At 46.8% G+C, this 22,802-nt stretch overlaps 1 protein-coding gene across 1 annotated transcript in view; it reads left to right on the forward strand.

The window, feature by feature from the left end:
- The window catches only part of NRIP3 (nuclear receptor interacting protein 3), an 83,411-nt gene that overhangs the window by 58,624 nt on the left and 1,985 nt on the right, over positions 1-22,802 (forward strand). The window contains exons 5-6 of the mRNA XM_077453650.1: positions 6,504-6,556; positions 19,130-19,227. Coding sequence (XP_077309776.1) covers positions 6,504-6,556; positions 19,130-19,227 — 151 coding nt within the window. The remainder of the gene's footprint in view (positions 1-6,503; positions 6,557-19,129; positions 19,228-22,802) is intronic.

Genomic DNA, 22,802 nt, shown 5'->3' on the forward strand with positions numbered 1-22,802 from the left:
ATTATGAAGAAGAACGTTCTGTAAATTGGAGGCCATTGGAAAGAATGTTTCTTATACTGGTGGCCATTATGAAGAATGTTCTGTAAATTGGAGGCCTTCGGAAATAATGTTTCTTATACTGGTGGCCATTATGAAGAATGTTCTGTAAATTGGAGGCCATTGGAAAGAATGTTTCTTATACTGGTGGCCATTATGAAGAACGTTCTGTAAATTGAAGGCCATTGGAAAGAATGTTTCTTATACTGGTGGCCATTATGAAGAACGTTCTGTAAATTGGAAGCCTTCGGAAAGAATGTTTCTTATACTGGTGGTCGTTATGAAGAAGAAAGTTCTGTACAATGGTGTCCATTGGAAAGAATGTTTCTTATACTGGTGGCGATTATGAAGAAAGTTCTGTAAATTGGAGGCCAATGGAAAGAATGTTTCTTATACTGGTGGCCATTATGAAGAAAGTTCTGTAAATTGGAGGCCATTGGAAAGAATGTTTCTTATACTGGTGGCCATTATGAAGAACGTTCTGTAAATTGGAGGCTATTGGAAAGAATGTTTCTTATACTGGTGGCCATTATGAAGAAAGTTCTGTAAATTGGAGGCCATTGGAAAGAATGTTTCTTATACTGGTGGCCATTATAAAGAACGTTCTGTAAATTGGAGGCCATTGGAAAGAATGTTTCTTATACTGGTGGCCATTATGAAGAACGTTCTGTAAATTGGAGGCCATTGGAAAGAATGTTTCTTATACTGGTGGCCATTATGAAGAAAGTTCTGTAAATTGGAGGCCATCGGAAAGAATGTTTCCTATACTGGTGGCCATTATGAAGAACGTTCTGTAAATTGGAGGCCATTGGAAAGAATGTTCCTTATACTGGTGGCCATTATGAAGAACGTTCTGTAAATTGGAGGCCATTGGAAAGAATGTTTCTTATACTGGTGGCCATTATGAAGAAGAAAGTTCTGTAAATTCGAGGCCATTGGAAAGAATGTTTCTTATACTGGTGGCCATTATGAAGAAAGTTCTGTAAATTGGAGGCCATTGGAAAGAATGTTTCTTATACTGGTGGCCATTATGAAGAACGTTCTGTAAATTGGAGGCCATTGGAAAGAATGTTTCTTATACTGGTGGCCATTATGAAGAAGAAAGTTCTGTAAATTCGAGGCCATTGGAAAGAATGTTTCTTATACTGGTGGCCATTATGAAGAACGTTCTGTAAATTCGAGGCCATTGGAAAGAATGTTTCTTATACTGGTGGCCATTATGAAGAAAGTTCTGTAAACTGGAGGCCATTGGAAAGAATGTTTCTTATACTGGTGGCCATTATGAAGAACGTTCTGTAAATTGGAGGCCATTGGAAAGAATGTTTCTTATACTGGTGGCCATTATGAAGAACGTTCTGTAAATTGGAGGCCATTGGAAAGAATGTTTCTTATACTGGTGGCCATTATGAAGAAGAAAGTTCTGTAAATTGGAGGCCATTGGAAAGAATGTTTCTTATACTGGTGGCCATTATGAAGAACGTTCTGTAAATTGGAGGCCATTGGAAAGAATGTTTCTTATACTGGTGGCCATTATGAAGAAAGTTCTGTAAACTGGAGGCCATTGGAAAGAATGTTTCTTATACTGGTGGCCATTATGAAGAAGAAAGTTCTGTAAATTCGAGGCCATTGGAAAGAATGTTTCTTATACTGGTGGCCATTATGAAGAACGTTCTGTAAATTGAAGGCCATTGGAAAGAATGTTTCTTATACTGGTGGCCATTATGAAGAAAGTTCTGTAAATTGGAGGCCATTGGAAAGAATGTTTCTTATACTGGTGGCCATTATGAAGAACGTTCTGTAAATTGGAAGCCTTCGGAAAGAATGTTTCTTATACTGGTGGCTATTATGAAGAAGAAAGTTCTGTAAATTGGAAGCCTTCGGAAAGAATGTTTCTTATACTGGTGGCCGTTATGAAGAAGAAAGTTTTGTACAATGGTGTCCATTGGAAAGAATGTTTCTTATACTGGTGGCCATTATGAAGAAGAAAGTTCTGTAAATTGGAGGCCTTCGGAAAGAATGTTTCCTATACTGGTGGCGATTTTGAAGAATGTTTCTTACATGGTGATCATTCCGAAGAATATTCCTCACAGTGGTGGTCCATGTGAAGAATGGGTCTTACCCTGGCGGTCTTTGGAAAGAATGTTCCTTACACTGGTTGCCATTATGAAGAATGTGCCTTACACCAGTGGCCATTATGAAGAAAGTTCTGTAAATTGGAGGCCATTGGAAAGAATGTTTCTTATACTGGTGGCCATTATGAAGAACGTTCTGTAAATTGAAGGCCATTAGAAAGAATGTTTCTTATACTGGTGGCCATTATGAAGAAGTAAGTTCTGTAAATTGGAGGCCATTGGAAAGAATGTTTCTTATACTGGTGGCCATTACGAAGAAGAAAGTTCTGTAAATTGGAGGCCTTCGGAAAAAATGTTTCTTATACTGGTGGCGATTTTAAAGAATGTTTCTTACATGGTGATCATTCGGAAGAATGTTCCTCACAGTGGTGGTCCATGTGAAGAATGGTTCTTACCCTGGCGGTCTTTGGAAAGAATGTTCCTTACACTGGTTGCCATTATGAAGAATGCGCCTTACACCAATGGCCATTATGAAGAAAGTTCTGTAAATTGGAGGCCTTCGGAAATAATGTTTCTTATACTGGTGGCCATTATGAAGAACGTTCTGTAAATTGGAGGCCATTGGAAAGAATGTTTCTTATACTGGTGGCCATTATGAAGAAGAAAGTTCTGTAAATTGGAGGCCATTGGAAAGAATGTTTCCTATACTGGTGGCCATTATGAAAAATGTTCTGTACATTGGAGGCAATTGGAAAGATTGTTCCTCATACTGGTGGCCATTATGAAGAATTTTCTGTACATTGGTGGCCATTGGAAATAATGTTCCTCATACTGGTGGTCATTATAAAGAATATTCCTTACACTGGTGGCCATTATGAAGAATTTTCTGTATGTTGGTGACCATTGCCAAGAATGTTCCTTATACTAGTAGCCATTATAAAAAATGTTCTTTACATTGGTGGCCATTGGAAAGAATGTTCCTTATACTGGTGGTCATTAGAAAAAATGTTCCTAACATTGGTGGACATTATGAAGAATGTCTTGTACATTGGCGGCCATTGGAAAGAATGTTCCTTACACCTGTGGTCATTATGAAGAATGTTTCTTACATTGGTGGTCATTATGAAGAATGTTCCTTACATTGGTAGTCAGTAGAGAAGTTCCCACCTAGTACACTGGGGATCATTGGGAAGAAAGTTCCTTACACTAGTGGTTAGGGACCCGTATAGTTAAAAAGGGTATTAGCGTCAGCCATAATTTATGTGAGCAGCAGAAATTACTCATTGATCCCCTGAAAACCTCTGGAGGAATCTTTGGGTTCTATGGACCACTTATTGAGAGAGGCTGATCTTGACTATCCGTTTATTATGAAATAGGGACATTTGAGGTCCCTTTTCCATGAGATTTTTTTTGTAAAGTCTGCTGCCACTAATGTCGGAACCCCTAAAGAATGTTCAGCTCTGAGGGAACCCCTGTGAATAATTGTCCTAAGAAGTGTCCCTCTCTTACATGATGATCATTCAGAAGAATATTCCTCACGGTGGTGGTCCATGTGAACAATGGGTCTTACCCTGGTGGTCTTTGGAAAGAATATTCCTTACACTGGTTGTCATTATGAAGAATGTTCTGTACACTGGAGTCCATTGGAAAGAATGTTCCTTATACTGGTGGCGATTTTGAAGAATGTTTCTTACATGGTGATCATTCAGAAGAATGTCCCTCGCAGTGGTGGTCCATGTAAAGAGTGGTTCCTACTCTGGTGGTCTTTGGAAAGAATGTTTCTTACACTGGTTGCCATTATGAAGAAAGTTCTGTAAATTGGAGACCATTGGAAAGAATGTTCCTTATACTGGTGGCCAGACCATTATGAAGAATGTTCTGTACAATGGTGGCCACTACAAAAAATGTTCTGTACATTGGAAGCCATTGGAAAGAATGTTCCTCATACTGGTGGTCATTATAAAGAATATTCCTTACACTGGTGACCATTATGAAGAATGTTCTGTTGGCGACCATTGCCAAGAATGTTCCTTATACTAGTAGCCATTATAAAAAAAAAATGTTCTGTACATTGGTGGCCATTGGAAAGAATGTTCCTTATCCTGGTGGAAATTATGAAGAATGTTCTGTACATTGGTGGCCATTGGAAAGAATGTTCCCTATACTGGTGGAAATTATGAAGAATGTTCTGTACATTGGTGGCCATTGGAAAGAATGTTCCTCATACTGGTGGTCATTATAATGAATATTCCTTACACTGGTGGCCATTATGAAGAATGTTCTGTTGGTGACCATTGCCAAGAATGTTCCTTATACTACCGTGTTTCCCCGAAAGTAAGACAGTGTCTTACTTTCTTTTTATCCCCAAAAGCCCCACTATGTCTTACTTTCGGGTTATGTCTTATATTGGAAAAAAATCCCAGCATGCAGAGCTGCACTGTGCTACAGAAGAGGACTACAAGTCCCAGCATGCAAGGCTGCACTGTACTACAGAGGAGGCCTACAAGTCCCAGCATGCAAGGCTGCACTATGGAGGACTACAAGTCCAAGCATACAAAGCTGCTATGCTCAGCAGAGGAGAACTGTAAGCCCACACAGCCCGGTATGTTGGGACTTGTAGTCCTCCTCAGCTGCATCTTGCGGTTACATAATAAGAGCTGCAGAGAATCTCTTCACAACCCCCCCTCCCCCTCCCCCTCCTTGGTCTCTCTCTGTATGACCAGCACTGACCTGTACCGGGAGGACACAGAGCCAGTGACACCTGTCGGCAGTGATCCGGGACCTGGCGCAATAATCCCCTTCTCTGTGGTTGCGTCGCGCCGTTCTGATCAGTCTCGGGCAGCGGCTGTCACTCACAGCCGAGCAGAGTGAAGCCGCCTCCCCCTCCTCTTGTATGGCTACACAGTGCTGTGTATGGAGGAGGAGGAGGAGGGGGAGGCGGCTTCAGTGAAGCCGCCTCCCCCTCCTTCTCCTTCATGGACAGCACTGTGTAGCCATACAAGAGGAGGGGGAGGCGGCTTCACTCTGCTCGGCTGTGAGTGACAGCCGCTGCCCGAGACTGATCAGAACGGCGCTGTCTCTTCAGTCGGAGGGGGAGGGCGCTGGCCTGGTACCCCCCCAGGGTGTGGCACCCGGTGCGGCCCGTACCCCCCGCCCCACTCTTAGTACGCCACTGGAGGCGGCAATACCCCCCCGTGTTTCCCCGAAAGTAAGACATATGTCTTTCGGGGTACGGCTTATATTAGCCGACCCCTCTGAAACTCCCGATACGTCTTACAATCGGGGGTGTCTTACTATCGGGGAAACACGGTAGTAGCCATTATAAAAAAATGTTCTATACATTGGTGGCCATTGGAAAGAATGTTCCTTATACTGGTGGACATTATGAAGAATGTTCTGTACATTGGTGGCCACTGGAAAGAATGTTCCTCATACTGGTGGTCATTATAAAGAATATTCCTTACACTGGTGGCCATTATGAAGAATGTTCTGTTGGCGATCATTGCCAAGAATGTTCCTTATACTAGTAGCCATTTATTTAAAAAAATGTTCTGTACATTGGCGGCCATTGGAAAGAATGTTCCTCACACCTGTGGTGATTATGAAGAATGTTTCTTACACTGGTGGTTATTCCAAAGAATGTTCCTTACATTGGTGGTCGGTAGAGAAGTTCCCACCTAGTACACTGGTGATCCCATGGAAACCTCGGGAGGAATCTTTGGGTTCTATGGAACACTTATTGCGAGAGGCTGATCTGGACTGTCCTCTAATATGAAATAGGGAGATTTGAGGTCACTTTTCCCATGAGATTTTTTTGGAAAGTCTGTTCCCACCGATAGGTTGTGTGGGATTGTGTTAGAAAAAAAAACAATGCTACTTTTGGGTGGTATTTCAATGTTTGCCATTCAAGTCAATTCTTTCATGAAGGTTCTGATGGGAATTTGTTGTGTGGGTGTATGAGAAGGGGAGATGGAGATTAGGAGTACCTGTCTTTACAAAAAGGGAGTGTGTGGTCTAGATCTATAGTCTCAACTACAAGTCTGATCGCTGTGATTGGTGACAGGTACAGCAGATTGTTTCTATGTTTATATAATCACCTCTTAGTACTGACCACAAAAAATTTACCAAAAGCAGAAGAAATTGAATCTAAAATCTAAGATGTAATCATGAAGAAAAGGAGGTTCCTATGATCGATGTCATCCAGCCGTGTAACATCCCCTTACACATACCGCTATTCTTTGTCTTTGCAATTCCAAATGAAATGCCCTAAATCCATGTATAGTGGTGGCTTCTATAAATGAGGGGGAGGGTAAAGTAGTACTGAGCATTGGGTCAGTAAGATTGTAAGCTCTGGAATAAAACCTAAATACACCTTTCTGACCTCCTTCCCCCCAGATGACAACGAGCGTATCGCCTTTCTGGGTCTCCAGGCTTTGCGGCATCTGAAGGTAAGACATCTACAGTTCTGTACTAACCACCAATATCTAGAGGTCACTATGTTCCATGTCGAGATGTCACATATATGGAGGTCACCATGATCCATATCTGGAGGTCACCATGATCCATAGCTAGAGGTCACCATGATCCATAGCTAAAGGTCACCATGATCCATAGCTAGAGGTCACCATGGTCCATATCTGGAGGTCACCATGATCCATATCTGGAGGTCACCATGATCCATATCTGGAGGTCACCATGATCCATAGCTAGAGGTCACCATGGTCCATATCTGGAGGTCACCATGGTCCATATCTGGAGGTCACCATGATCCATATCTGGAGGTCACCATGATCCATATCTGGAGGTCACCATGATCCATAGCTAGAGGTCACCATGATACATATCTGGAGGTCACCATGGTCCATATCTGGAGGTCACCATGGTCCATATCTGGAGGTCACCATGATCCATAGCTAGAGGTCACCATGGTCCATATCTGGAGGTCACCATGGTCCATATCTGGAGGTCACCATGATCCATATCTGGAGGTCACCATGGTCCATATCTGGAGGTCACCATGATCCATATCTGGAGGTCACCATAATCCATATCTGGAGGTCACCATGATCCATAGCTAGAGGTCACCATGATCCATAGCTAGAGGTCACCATGGTCCATATCTGGAGGTCACCATGATCCATAGCTAGAGGTCACCATGATCCATATCTGGAGGTCACCATGGTCCATATCTGGAGGTCACCATGATCCATAGCTAGAGGTCACCATGGAACATATCTGGAGGTCACCATGATCCATAGCTAGAGGTCACCATGGTCCATATCTGGAGGTCACCATGATCTATAGCTAGAGGTCACCATGGTCCATATCTGGAGATCACCATGATCCATATCTAGAGGTCACCATGGACCATATCTGGTGGCCATCATGGTTCATTTTTAGAGGTCACCATGGTCCACATCTAGAGGTCACCATGGTCCACATCTAGAGGTCACCATGGTCCACATCTAGAGGTCACCACTGTCCATATCTAGAGGTCACCATAGTTGATATGTAGAGGTCACCATGGTCCATATCTGGAGGTCACCATGGTACATATCTGGAGGTCACCATGGTCCATATCTGGAGATCACCATGGTCCATATCTGGAGGTCACCATGGTCCATATCTGGAGGTCACCATGGTCCATATCTGGAGGTCACCATGGTACATATCTGGAGGTCACCATGGTACATATCTGGAGGTCACCATGGTACATATCTGGAGGCCACTATGGCCCATATCTGGAGGTCACCATGGTCCATATCTGGAGGTCACTATGGTCCATATCTGGAGGTCACCATGGTCTATATCTGGAGGTCACCGTGGTACATATGTGGAAGATGAGGGAAAGCACATGAGGTGGCCAATTTACCTAAACAAATACTGTCAACGCCTGAGGCCTTTTTATTATTTACAATTCTGTACTAAAGCCATAAAATATAGGAATATAATATGCAGAGCCTTATCTTGTACTATGTGTACATGTCTAATATCCTGAGCCTTTTCTGGGACTGACACTGACACCCTGATTAATATACATAGATCTCTTTGGTGCCCCGTCTATAATATAAATGATGGTATACACTAATGTACAGAGCCTCTGGTGCCATTGCTGAATTACACAATACATTGCTCAGCCCTATGTGATGTCATTATAACTATGAACATCTTTCCAGTGTTGCTCATTTGTTTCTAAGAGTTGTAAAACCAACTAGAGAAATACACAGTCATATACCGACTATTATGAGACACCTATTCTAATTTTTAAGAACATAATCCAGCAACGCTCCAATAAAAAGTAAGGAAGGTCTAAAGAGTTCAGGGGTCAGTAGTAAGTAACACAGAGTTCAGAGTTTATTAGAAATTAACAGAGTTCAGTAGTACTGTATGTAATGCAGAGTGCAGGGGTCAGCAGTAGTGATGGCCGAACGGTTCGCCCGGCGGTCGTTTCGCGGCGAATTTCCGACATTCGCGGTCCGCACGTTCGAACGCCTTTTTCCGTCGTTCGCCGCGGCGGACTTACGTGTTTAATGTATACAAGAACTTTAACCTTTGGTGACACGTTTATCATGTGATACAGGACAGCCAATTGAGACATGACAGCACATGGACACTTGTACATTCCCCCTAACCTATAAATACACCCGATCCGGTGGCCATTTTACATTCTTTCTTCTGTTAAGATAGGGACAGGTTCCTGTGTGGAGTAGGGAGAGATAAACCACTAGCTATTTGGTACACAAAAGTTCTTTTCAGGACTGGTATAGGTGTTAGGTGTTGATAGGTTTGCTGTGCTGCTGATTCTTGCAGCAGCCTGAGTGTCTTTTGTTAGTTTAGAGAAAGGGAAAGGACGGTGTATGCTACAGGGACAGCCAGATTAGTCTTTCATCATCATCATCATCATCATCATCATTAGCTGTTACTATCAAGGTCCACAAAAGAGCTGTTCCAGTAACCACTAATCGTTCTCTTTTTTTGCCAATTTGTATAGGGACAGGAAGGAAGCAGTGTTGTCAGGCAGTGAGGGTAATTTTAAAGACTTGCTGTTATTATTAGTTCCACAAAGGTTCTTTTCAGGACTGGTATCAGTGGTACAGTAATAGGCTTGTACATGTATAATATTCTTTCTTCCAAATATAGAAAGGATATTATACTTGACTGCTGCCCTTCTGCTGCAGTCTGCTAAACATTCACAACTCACTTGTTCCACAAAAGTTCTTATAAGGACTGGTAACTTGGTATAGGGTGCTACGGTACATAGGCTTGAGTGCGGTACAGTCTGCTGTTCTGTAAGGACCGCTATCGGTCCACAATAGATAGGGTTGACGTGCACCACTGCTGACCGCTGCCCTATACTGCAGCAGTCCTTCAGCGGTATAGGGACTGACGTACAGTCTGCTAATCACTAACACACAACCTGCTTGTTCCACAAAAGTTCTTATAAGGACTGGTAACTTGGTATAGGGTGCTACGGTACATAGGCTTGAGTGCGGTACAGTCTGCTGTTCTGTAAGGACCGCTATCGGTCCACAATAGATAGGGTTGACGTGCACCACTGCTGACCGCTGCCCTATACTGCAGCAGTCCTTCAGCGGTATAGGGACTGACGTACAGTCTGCTAAACACTAATACACAACCTGCTTGGTCCACAAAAGTTCTTATAAGGACTGGTAACTTGGTATAGGGTGCTACGGTACATAGGCTTGAGTGCGGTACAGTCTGCTGTTCTGTAAGGACCGCTATCGGTCCACAATAGATAGGGTTGACGTGCACCACTGCTGACCGCTGCCCTATACTGCAGCAGTCCTTCAGCGGTATAGGGACTGACGTACAGTCTGCTAAACACTAATACACAACCTGCTTGGTCCACAAAAGTTCTTATAAGGACTGGTAACTTGGTATAGGGTGCTACGGTACATAGGCTTGAGTGCGGTACAGTCTGCTGTTCTGTAAGGACCGCTATCGGTCCACAATAGATAGGGTTGACGTGCACCACTGCTGACCGCTCACCTATACTGCAGCAGTCCTTCAGCGGTATAGGGACTGACGTACAGTCTGCTAATCACTAACACACAACCTGCTTGTTCCACAAAAGTTCTTATAAGGACTGGTAACTTGGTATAGGGTGCTACGGTACATAGGCTTGAGTGCGGTACAGTCTGCTGTTCTGTAAGGACCGCTATCGGTCCACAATAGATAGGGTTGACGTGCACCACTGCTGACCGCTGCCCTATACTGCAGCAGTCCTTCAGCGGTATAGGGACTGACGTACAGTCTGCTAATCACTAACACACAACCTGCTTGTTCCACAAAAGTTCTTATAAGGACTGGTAACTTGGTATAGGGTGCTACGGTACATAGGCTTGAGTGCGGTACAGTCTGCTGTTCTGTAAGGACCGCTATCGGTCCACAATAGATAGGGTTGACGTGCACCACTGCTGACCGCTGCCCTATACTGCAGCAGTCCTTCAGCGGTATAGGGACTGACGTACAGTCTGCTAAACACTAATACACAACCTGCTTGGTCCACAAAAGTTCTTATAAGGACTGGTAACTTGGTATAGGGTGCTACGGTACATAGGCTTGAGTGCGGTACAGTCTGCTGTTCTGTAAGGACCGCTATCGGTCCACAATAGATAGGGTTGACGTGCACCACTGCTGACCGCTCACCTATACTGCAGCAGTCCTTCAGCGGTATAGGGACTGACGTACAGTCTGCTAATCACTAACACACAACCTGCTTGTTCCACAAAAGTTCTTATAAGGACTGGTAACTTGGTATAGGGTGCTACGGTACATAGGCTTGAGTGCGGTACAGTCTGCTGTTCTGTAAGGACCGCTATCGGTCCACAATAGATAGGGTTGACGTGCACCACTGCTGACCGCTGCCCTATACTGCAGCAGTCCTTCAGCGGTATAGGGACTGACGTACAGTCTGCTAATCACTAACACACAACCTGCTTGTTCCACAAAAGTTCTTATAAGGACTGGTAACTTGGTATAGGGTGCTACGGTACATAGGCTTGAGTGCGGTACAGTCTGCTGTTCTGTAAGGACCGCTATCGGTCCACAATAGATAGGGTTGACGTGCACCACTGCTGACCGCTGCCCTATACTGCAGCAGTCCTTCAGCGGTATAGGGACTGACGTACAGTCTGCTAAACACTAATACACAACCTGCTTGGTCCACAAAAGTTCTTATAAGGACTGGTAACTTGGTATAGGGTGCTACGGTACATAGGCTTGAGTGCGGTACAGTCTGCTGTTCTGTAAGGACCGCTATCGGTCCACAATAGATAGGGTTGACGTGCACCACTGCTGACCGCTCACCTATACTGCAGCAGTCCTTCAGCGGTATAGGGACTGACGTACAGTCTGCTAATCACTAACACACAACCTGCTTGTTCCACAAAAGTTCTTATAAGGACTGGTAACTTGGTATAGGGTGCTACGGTACATAGGCTTGAGTGCGGTACAGTCTGCTGTTCTGTAAGGACCGCTATCGGTCCACAATAGATAGGGTTGACGTGCACCACTGCTGACCGCTCACCTATACTGCAGCAGTCCTTCAGCGGTATAGGGACTGACGTACAGTCTGCTAATCACTAACACACAACCTGCTTGTTCCACAAAAGTTCTTATAAGGACTGGTAACTTGGTATAGGGTGCTACGGTACATAGGCTTGAGTGCGGTACAGTCTGCTGTTCTGTAAGGACCGCTATCGGTCCACAATAGATAGGGTTGACGTGCACCACTGCTGACCGCTGCCCTATACTGCAGCAGTCCTTCAGCGGTATAGGGACTGACGTACAGTCTGCTAAACACTAATACACAACCTGCTTGGTCCACAAAAGTTCTTATAAGGACTGGTAACTTGGTATAGGGTGCTACGGTACATAGGCTTGAGTGCGGTACAGTCTGCTGTTCTGTAAGGACCGCTATCGGTCCACAATAGATAGGGTTGACGTGCACCACTGCTGACCGCTGCCCTATACTGCAGCAGTCCTTCAGCGGTATAGGGACTGACGTACAGTCTGCTAAACACTAATACACAACCTGCTTGGTCCACAAAAGTTCTTATAAGGACTGGTAACTTGGTATAGGGTGCTACGGTACATAGGCTTGAGTGCGGTACAGTCTGCTGTTCTGTAAGGACCGCTATAGGTCCACAATAGATAGGGTTGACGTGCACCACTGCTGACCGCTCACCTATACTGCAGCAGTCCTTCAGCGGTATAGGGACTAAGAGTTTTGTCACAGGGTCATTTAAAAAATGACATGCAGAGGAAGAGGCAGGCCCTTCCGCAGGGGTGGTAGGGGTAGGGCAGGAGCAACAGGCTTGAGCCAAAGTGGGAAGTTGCAGAAGGTGCGTTCAATTACTTTAAAGGATGCACCAGACTTGGTTGAGTGGCTCGCTCAGCCTTACTCTTCTGCACCCTCCTCATCCTCTCGATCTGCACCCTCTTCTTCACTCTCTGCTATGTGCACCCCCAAAGACACTACCACCAACAACACGACCACCACCACCACCACCACATACCTTCCGCTTGAGTCACTGGAATTATTTTCCGATCCATATCAAGAGGACATTTCTGATGCGCAGCCACTCTTGGTATTGGATCAGGAAGAGGAGGTAGCAACAAGCGCTACTCAGCAGTCTGACGCCAGTACCCAGATCAGCCCAAGGAGGAGGTTGGTCCCCGGTGTTGCTGCCTACTCTACTTATAGCGGTGGGGAAGGTGACGTTGATGATGACGTGTCTAGTGATGTCACGTGGGTGCCCACAAGAGAGGAAGAGGAGGGGAGTTCAGAGGGAGATATGGACCAGCAGATAGGGAGGAGAAGCAGCAATGACTTACATTGCACAGCAGGGACAAAGCAGACTGCAAATGTATCAGGAGCGAGTCATCGACCATGTACGGTCACATCTGGCGCTCCCAGGACACCGGCACATGGCTCCGCAGTGTGGGCTTTTTTTAACGTGTCCGCTGCTGACAATAGCGTTGCCATCTGCAATCTTTGCAGTCAACGCGTTAGTCGCGGTAAGCCCAATACTCACCTAGGGACGACCGCCTTAAGAAGGCACATGAGCAGCCATCACCGAGCCCAGTGGGAGCAACGGAACACACAAAGCCACACTGCAGGCTCTCACCGTCCAGCCTCGTCTTCTACTTCTCCTTCTCCTCTCTCCTCACAATTGTCCTCCACTCCACCTTCCATCACGCCAAGCTCACATTTTTCTGCAAAAAGGCAGGCTTCCGTGGGCCTAATGTTTGAGCGTAAAAAAATGATGACGCCGGATAACCCTCTTGCCCAACGGTTGGCGGCTGGCTTGTCAGAACTCATAGCCCGCCAACTACTGCCATATAAACTGGTGGACTCGGAGGCCTTTCGCAAATTTGTGGCCATTGGAACACCACAATGGAAGGTCCCAGGAAGGAAGTATTTCTCAGAGAAGGGCATCCCAGAGCTATATGGCCATGTTCAGCGGCAAGTGAATGTATCTCTGGCACACAGTGTCGGTGCCAAGATACATCTGACCACAGACACGTGGTCTAGCAAACACGGGCAGGGAAGGTATATCAGTTTTACTGCCCACTGGGTGAACCTTCTGACGGCCGTCAAGCATGTAACCCGTGGCACCCGTGTAGATTTGGTTTTACCGCCACGGATTGCATGCAGGCCTGACTCTTCTTCTCCTCCTCCTACTCCATCCTCCTCCCTCTCCTCCTCAGCTGCCTCCTCCTTTTCCGCTGCTAGCGTCTCTTCCACTGCACCGCCCAAGCTCCCCAGAACCTATTCCACATGCCAGGTGAGACGTTGCCATGCCGTGCTGCGTCTGTTGTGCCTGGAAGCAAAGAGCCACACTGGCCCGGCACTCCTTTCAGCTTTGCGTTCACAGGCAGATGAGTGGCTAACACCGCTCAATTTGACAGTTGGTAAAGTGGTGTGTGACAACGGTGCCAATCTGCTTAGCGCATTGAAACAGGGCAAAATCACGCACGTGCCGTGCATGGCACACGTCTTAAACTTGGTCGTGCAGCGATTCCTTGTCAAATACCCTGGGGTCCAGGACATCTTGCGGCAGGCAAGGAAAATCTCGGCCCATTTCAGAAGATCTTACACGGCCATGGCTCGCCTTGCTGACATTCAGCGGCGACACCATCTGCCGGTCAGACGTCTTATTTGCGATTGCCCGACGCGATGGAACTCAACCTTCTATATGCTTGATAGGCTGCTCCAGCAGAAACGTGCAGTTAACGTCTACCTGTATGAACTCTGCGAAAGAAACGGTTCTGGGGAGCTGGGTTTTTTTTCACCGCGCCAGTGGCTGCTCATGCGCGACACATGCAGACTTCTGCGGCCATTTGAGGAGATCACCAAACTGGTCAGTCGCAGCCATGGCGCCATCAGTGACATGGTACCTTATGCCTTCTTTCTGGAGCGTGCATTGCGTCGTGTCATTGATCAGGCTGTGGAGGAGCAGGAGCGGGAAGATGAGGAAGTCGCAATGCTGGATGAATTCCCAGGGGGGGCTACTCTATCTGAGACAAGTCAACAACAGGAGTCTGATGAGGAGTCAGAGGAGGATGGTGCCGGGGCGGATGAGCAGGAGCAAGAAGAGCATGCTTTAAACCTTTCTGGGATCCCTGTTGTGCGAGGATGGGGAGAGGAGAATGAAGAGGACGACATTATCCTGGATGATGAGCAGGAGCCAGGCCACCACACCGCTTCCACTTTAGTGCAAATGGGGGCCTTCATGCTCCAGTGTTTTAATAGGGACCCCCGTATAAAAAGCATGAGGGTCAAGGACCAGTACTGGGTGGCAACGTACTTAGACCCCCGGTACAAACACAAAATGGCGGAAATGTTACCGCCGTCGCAGAGGGCTGTCAGAATGCAGCACTTCCAGGCCTTGCTTCGAGAAATGCTGCATTCTGCTTTTGCGTGCGCTGGCAGAGGAGCAATTCCCACTCCCAGAGAAGGATTTGCGGGTACCAATCCAACAGCGCCTGCAAGAAGAGGCCGGTTTGAAGATGTGTTGGTGACTTCGGATATGAGGTCATTCTTTCAGCCGACCCATCGACAGGTGTCATCCGGATCCAGCATCAGGGAACGCCTAGACCGTCAGGTGTCCGACTACATTGGGTTAACGGCCGATGTGGACGCTCTGAGGAGTGATGAACCCCTAGACTACTGGGTGGGCAGGCTTGACCTCTGGCCAGAGCTTGCCCAATTTGCAATCGAACTGTTGGCTTGCCCCTCATCCAGTGTCCTGTCCGAAAGGACGTTCAGCGCAGCAGGGGGGATTGTGACCGATAAGCGTACTCGCCTAGCTCACCACAGTGTTAACTACCTCACATTTCTAAAAATGAATGAGGCATGGATCTCGGAGGAATTCAACACATGTGATCAGTAGACCATGTATATGTCTATAAACAATTTTTGGAATCAAGCACACAGACCTTCTTAATTCATTTGGCTCACTTCCCTGACCCAAAAAAGCACACCGTACTATATGCCCCTACCCTCCTCTTTGAAGAGGTTGAGCGGTGTCATATTTCTACTGGGGCTGCTTATTATGAGGGGTTCCCACCATCCCTGTGCTGTGCTGACTTCCTCCTGGGTGTTCTTATTATGAGGGGCTCCCACCATCCCTGTGCTGTGCTGACTTCCTCCTGGGGGTTCTTATTATGAGGGGATCACACCATCCCTGTGCTGTGCTGACTTCCTCCTGGGGCTGCTTACGGTGCTGCTGTCAGCGCTGTATGTCACGGAGCTGCTGTCAGCGCTGTATGTCACGGAGCTGCTGTCAGCGCTGTATGTCACGGAGCTGCTGTCAGCGCTGTATGTCACGGAGCTGCTGTCAGCGCTGTATGTCACGGAGCTGCTGTCAGCGCTGTATGTCACGGAGCTGCTGTCAGCGCTGTATGTCACGGAGCTGCTGTCAGCGCTGTATGTCACGGAGCTGCTGTCAGCGCTGTATGTCACGGAGCTGCTGTCAGCGCTGTATGTCACGGAGCTGCTGTCAGCGCTGTATGTCACGGAGCTGCTGTCAGCGCTGTATGTCACGGTGCTGCTGTCAGCGCTGTATGTCACGGAGCTGCTGTCAGCGCTGTATGTCACGGAGCTGCTGTCAGTGCTGTATGTCACGGAGCTGCTGTCAGCGCTGTATGTCACGGAGCTGCTGTCAGCGCTGTATGTCACGGAGCTGCTGTCAGCGCTGTATGTCACGGTGCTGCTGTCAGCGCTGTATGTCACGGAGCTGCTGTCAGCGCTGTATGTCACGGAGCTGCTGTCAGCGCTGTATGTCACGGAGCTGCTGTCAGCGCTGTATGTCACGGAGCTGCTGTCAGCGCTGTATGTCACGGAGCTGCTGTCAGCGCTGTATGTCACGGTGCTGATGTCAGTGCTCTGTATTACGGTGCTGCTGTCAGTGCTCTGTATCTCCTGCACCCTCTTGTTTGCCTACCCTGGTCCCTGACCTTCCCTCTCCTCCATTGCCTTCATTAGCTCCATAGTCCTGAATTGTCAGAACAATTTCCCAAATAAAAAAAAAATGCTTGTAGTTATCGATCCCAAATTCACCTCATACATGTATTATGCTATTGTCCAGGTGGTGGGACTACGTGCTACCCCCTAATAATTACCCCGTGGCCGCAAATTCGACCTAAAGGTTTGCGAAATTCGCCTCCCATTGAAGTCAATGGAGCCCGCGGCGAACGGTCGTTTTCGCGAACGTTTGTGTCCGTTCGCGTTTCGCGTTCGCGAAACGTCCCGTCGGAAGTTCGTCCATCACTAGTCAGCAGTATGTAATGTTTTAGTGCATGGGGTCAGTGGTATGTAATGAAGAGTGCAGGAGTCAGTAGTATGTAATGCGCTAGTGCAGGGGTCAGCGGCATGTAATGCAGAGTGCAGGGGTCAGCAGTATGTAATGCAGAGTGCAGGGGTCAGCAGTGTGTAATGCGTTAGTGTAGGCGTCAGCGGTATGTAATGCAGAGTGCAGGGGTCAGCAGTATGTAATGCGGAGTGTAGGGGTCAGCGGTATGTAATGCGGAGTGCCTGTAATGCGGAGGGTCTGTAGTAAGTAACACATAATTCAAATATCAGTAGTATGTGATGCAGAGTGCAGGTGTCAGTAGTATGTAATGCAAGGTGCAGAGGTCAGAAGTAAGTAACGCAGAGTTCAAGAGTTGGTGGTATGTAAGGCAGGGCGCAGGAGTCAAGATTATATTGTGCAGAGTGCAGAGGTCAGGGATAAGTAATTCAGAATGCAGAGGTTAGAGTTCAGTAGTATGCAATGCAGAGATCAGAGGTCAGTCATGGTATATAAGGTAGAATGTAGGCATCAGGAGTAAGTCATGCAGAGTTCAGTGGTCAGTAGTATGCAAGGTAGAGTGCAGGGTACAGGAGTAAGTAATGCAGTGTGCAAGGATCAGCAGTAAGTAATGCGATGTTCATAGATCAATAGGATGGAATGCAGAGTGAAGAGATCAGTAGTTTGGAATGCAGGGTGCAGAGGTTGGTAGTATGTAATATGCATTTCAGAGAACAGTTGGATGTAACCCAGAGTTCAAAAGTTGGTAGTATGTAAACCAGAGGTCAGTAGTATGCAATGCACAGTTCAGAGGTCAGTAGTAAGGAACACAGAGTTCAGAGGACAGTAGAATATAATGCAGAGTGCAGGGGTCAGTAGTACAGTATGTAATGAAGAATGCAGGAATAAAAAGTAACAAAGAGTGCAAGGGTCGTGAGTAAGTAACATAGAGTTCAGAGGTTAGTAGTATGTAAAGCAGAGTGCAGGGTTCAGGAGTAAGTGACACAAACTATAGTATATAAGGCAGAATGTAGGCATCAGGAGTAAGTAATGCAGAGTTCAGAGCTCATTTGTATGTAAAGCAAAGTGCAGGAGTAAGTAACGCAGACCACCAGGATCAGCAGTAAGTTACACAATGTTCAGAGATCAATAGTATGGAATGCAGAGTGCAGAGGTCAGTAGCTTGGAATGCAGGGTGCAGAGGTTGGTAGTATGTAATGTGCATTTCAGACAGGGGCGTAACTATAGGGGGTGCAGCAGTCGCGACCGAAACTGGGCCCTGTGCTGCAGGGGGCCCATGCAGCCCCCTCTACATATGGTCGGCAGCAGCATAGGCAGCTAGGGGTACCAGTGCACCATGCACACGGGTGGCTGGAGGTGGAGAGTGAGTAGCAGAGCTCCATGCTCGACTATCGCACTGGCTGCTCTTTAGTTGTGCATTCCCCGCATGACCTGTGTCCTCGGCCGGCTCCTCAGAGTACCCCTCTCCTGCTCCATGCATTGCCGCCCAGTACGATGTCTGTTCTCCCCAGCCAGATGGGGCACCTAAAAAAAAAAAAAAAAAAAAAAAAAATACCGATGCCAGTGGTGGAACTACAGGGCTCACAAAGGTCATACCTGTGACCACGCCCTGGAGTTCCACCACCGGACTCGGAGGGAAGGGCCCTGGCTGGGGTTCAGGGGGGCCCTTCATGGTTTCTTGCATCGGGCCCTGAAGGTTCTAGTTACGCCACTGATTTCAGAGGTCAGTAGAATATAATGCGGAGCGCAGAGGTCAGTAGAATATAATGCAGAGCGCAGAGGTCAGTAGAATATAATGCGGAGCGCAGAGGTCAGTAGAATATAATGTGGAGCGCAGAGGTCAGTAGCTTGGAATGCAGGGTGCAGAGGTTGGTAGTATGTAATGTGCATTTCAGAGGTCAGTAGAATATAATGCAGAGCGCAGAGGTCAGTAGAATATAATGTGGAGCGCAGAGGTCAGTAGTATGTAACACACAGTTGAGGTTAGTAGTGTGTGAGGTCTGAGAGGTGTCTGGCAGGTTGCCTGGCACAGCGGGGTTGCAATCTACCTGTCACATGACCTCAGCCACCAGGTAAATCATGATCAACCTTTTGCTGACCTGTATCTGGTGCCCTGAGTGAGGAGGCCTTATGTTCCCTACTATTAGTAATAAATAATACATAATGTGGTTCCTTTGTCAGTGTGTGATAAATCTGGACAAGGGCCAACTGGAGGTGGGAAGATCAGACAAAGAGATCCTCCCATTTATTGCTGGCAGAAGCGCCGCTAAAGAGGAACGGTAAGAATTATATGTTCTACATCTACAGAATGTGGTGACCTGAGAGCATCGATCAGCTCATTCATTATATGCATTCTATCTTTATAATATATTTATTATTAAATATCATATATTGTTCCATATCAGCTTAGATGTCAACCCCAATCTAATGATTCAGTTTGGTCTGGGCCCCGTGTATCATAAACAACTGCATCATTAACACTTTGTTTTAATAAAATCCATTAGAAGCCCATGTGACCAGTGCTGGGACAAGGTCATCTAGAGCCCAGGGCAAACATGCAAAATTGCCCCCCCCCCAATTCTATGATTATGTGTCAGCAAAAATCCCCTCCCCCCCCAAAAAAACGAGCACTAACCTACATGCCCCCCCTAGCATAAACCCCCTTCCTCCAAGTACAAATTCACCCCCCTGCAGGAATCCTCCCTCCTGGCACAAATCTTTGGCCCCCCCATTCCCCCCAGAACAAACTCTCTCTCTCCCCATATGCCCCCAGCACAAATCCCCCCCCCCAAAAAAAATCCACTCCAAGCACAAATCCTCTACCCCTCAAATCCCCCCCCCCCAGCACAATTCTTCCCCACCTCCTCCCCTAGCACAAATACCCCCCCAATCATCCCTACAAGCATTAGCCTCCACCCAAAATAAAATTCTTAGCAATGATCTTAATCCCCTCCCCCCACCATATTACCTTTTCTACAACAAATCTCATTGATCCATCTCCCCTCCCAACACAAATCCCCCCCCCCCAAATCAACACACCTCCGAAAATGTCCCATCCTAGAACAATTTTTAACCCCTGCCACCTCCAAAATTCCCCCCACCCAAAACAAATCCCCCACCCCAATATCCTCAGGGTGCCCTCCCCCACCTCACATGATACCACAGTGCCCAGGGCAGCCTCCCCTCCTGCCCACCCCTTGTCTCTGCCCTGCATGTGACAGGGTGACAACGCAGAAGCGCAACTGGAAAACAGGGATATGGTGTTGTCACCTTATAACAAGAAGTGCCTAAACAAGGACCTTCTAGGCAGTATCTATCTATCTATCTATCTATCTATCTATCTATCTATCACCCAGCACCCAGTGGCATCCCGGGGGAAGGGGGGGGGGGGGGTCAGCAGTCAGTCCACTCAGGTACAGCTATGTTGAAGGGTGCACATTGCTGCATTATCCATGGTTTTGCAGGGTCAAGCCCCCGCCAACCCCCGTCATACCTTTGATCAGTGTTTCTGGAATCTAGTCCTCAAGGCGCTCCAACAGGTCATGTTTTCAGGATTTCTATTATTTTGCACAGGTGATTTGATCAGTTTCACTGCCTTAGTAATTACCACAGCCGTTTCATCTGATGGAAATCAGGAAAACAGGACCTGTTGGCGCGCCTTGAGGACTGGAGTTGAAAAACACTGCCTTAGATACAGAGGAGGCACAGAGCAGAGGGAAGATCTCCCATACACCTTCTTAGCTTTGATATGTCACTTAACTTCCCTCTCTTATCTATTCTTTCTTTTCTTTTCTTTCTTTCTTTGTATCATCTGTGTATGTGCAATTTTTGAAGGGGGGCACACAATGCTGGGGGGCAGACTGATCTGGGGGGAGGGGGGATTATACTGGGGGACAGATGGACCTGGAGGTGGGTTACTGGGGACAGACTGACCTGGGAGAGAAGTATACCGAGGGACAGTAACGGCACTCGCCTGCTATTAATTATACCTGCAGGAGGCTCACCTGCTATTAGTTGCACCTAGTCATTACAGGGATATGTGTCAAATAAAAAGTGTAGCTGAAAGATGCTTAACCACTTGCTTACTGGGCACTTAAACCCCCCTCCTGCCCAGACCAATTTTCAGCTTTCAGCGCTGATGCACTTTGAATGACAATTGCGCGGTCATACAACACTGTACCCAAATGACATTTTTATCATTTTTTTCCCACAAATAGAGCTTTCTTTTGGTGGTATTTAATTACAGCTCGGAGTTTTATTTTTTGCTAAACAAACAAAAAAAGATGCAAAAAAAAAAAAAAATCATGTTTAATAGTTTGTTATAAAATTTTGCAAACGGGTCATTTTTCTCCTTCATTGAAGTGCGCTGATGAGGCGGCACTGATAGGCTGCGCTGGTGGGCACTGATAGGCTGCATTGGTGGGCACTGATAGGCTGCACTGGTGGGCACTGATAGGCATAGTTAAGGCGGCCCTAATAGGCACAGATAAGGCGGCACCGATGGGCACAGATAAGGCGGCACTGATGGGCAAAGATGGGCACAGATAAGATGGCACGGATGGGTGGCACGGATGAGTGGCACTAAGGGGCACTGATAGGTACCACTGATAGATGGGACTGATGGGCACTGATAGGTGGCACTGATAGGTGGCTCTGATAAAAGTAAAAATAGGGCAAAATAGGGCAAAAAAGTAAAATAGGGCAAACATAGTGTAATCCAGTTTTAAAACATGTTTTATTAAATGTATAAAGTGCTACTCACACAATGGAAGATTAAAAATGCGTCTCAGTACATGTGTAGGTCACAGCGTTTTTGAATTCACCGCCGCCACCGCTATGCGAGAGTGTATACACCTTAGGCTACGCCCTACGCGTTTCGTCATTGGACGTCGTCTGGAGCGGCCATCTTGGTGCTCCACTCTCTTTATATAGGGTGTACTATCATTACGGCGCATGCGCAAGCGCATGAACGCCATTTTGCTTACTGGAATAAGGAGTTTATATGTTTTTTCATCATTTATTTGTTTCTTCACAATTTTTTATAATCTTTGAGAGAGATATTGTCACTTAAGCATCTTTCAGCTACACTTTTTATTTGACACATATCCCTGTAATGACTAGGTGCAACTAATAGCAGGTGAGCCTCCTGCAGGTATAATTAATAGCAGGCGAGAGCCGTTACTACCACCTTAGCATTTATTCACGTTTTTCACCTTTTAGGTGAATATGTAAGGTAGTGGCAGCCCCTTTTCTTACCACTAACATTGTTTTTCACCTTTTGGTATTGTTGTTTGATTTTTTGACTATTTCATTGTAATAATTTAGGGTCCTTAGCGCACCTTTACCCCCTTTTTTTCTATACCGAGGGACAGATTGACATGAAGGGGGGAAGGATTATGCTGGGGAACAGACTGACCTGGGGGATAAGTATACTGGGGGACAGGTTGCCTAGATTGCCTAGTGGGAGAGGAGGATTATACTGGGGGACAGATTGACCTGGAGGGGGGAAAGATTTTACTTGAGGGGGGCAAATTGAACTGGAGGGGGGAAGGATTTTACTTGGGGGGCAGATTTAACTGGAGGGGGGATGGATTTTACTGGGGGACAGACTGACTTGGAGGGGGGAAGTATTTTACTGGGGGACAGACTGAATTGGGGGAGGAGTATACTGAGGGGCAGATTGACCTGGAGGGGGGATTATACTGGGGGGCAGACTGCCCTGGGGAGGAGTATACTAGGGAAAGGTTTACCTGGGTGAGGGTAGGATTATACTGGGGGACAGATTGTTCTGGAGGGGGGAAGGATTTTACTGGGGGACAGACTGACCTGGGGGAATAGTATACTGGGGGACAGA

The sequence above is a fragment of the Lithobates pipiens genome, unplaced genomic scaffold, assembly GCF_037356315.1.
Source record: "Lithobates pipiens isolate NorthernLeopardFrog02 unplaced genomic scaffold, aLitPip1_a1.2 Scaffold_24, whole genome shotgun sequence".
Classification (NCBI taxonomy): Eukaryota; Metazoa; Chordata; class Amphibia; order Anura; family Ranidae; genus Lithobates; species Lithobates pipiens.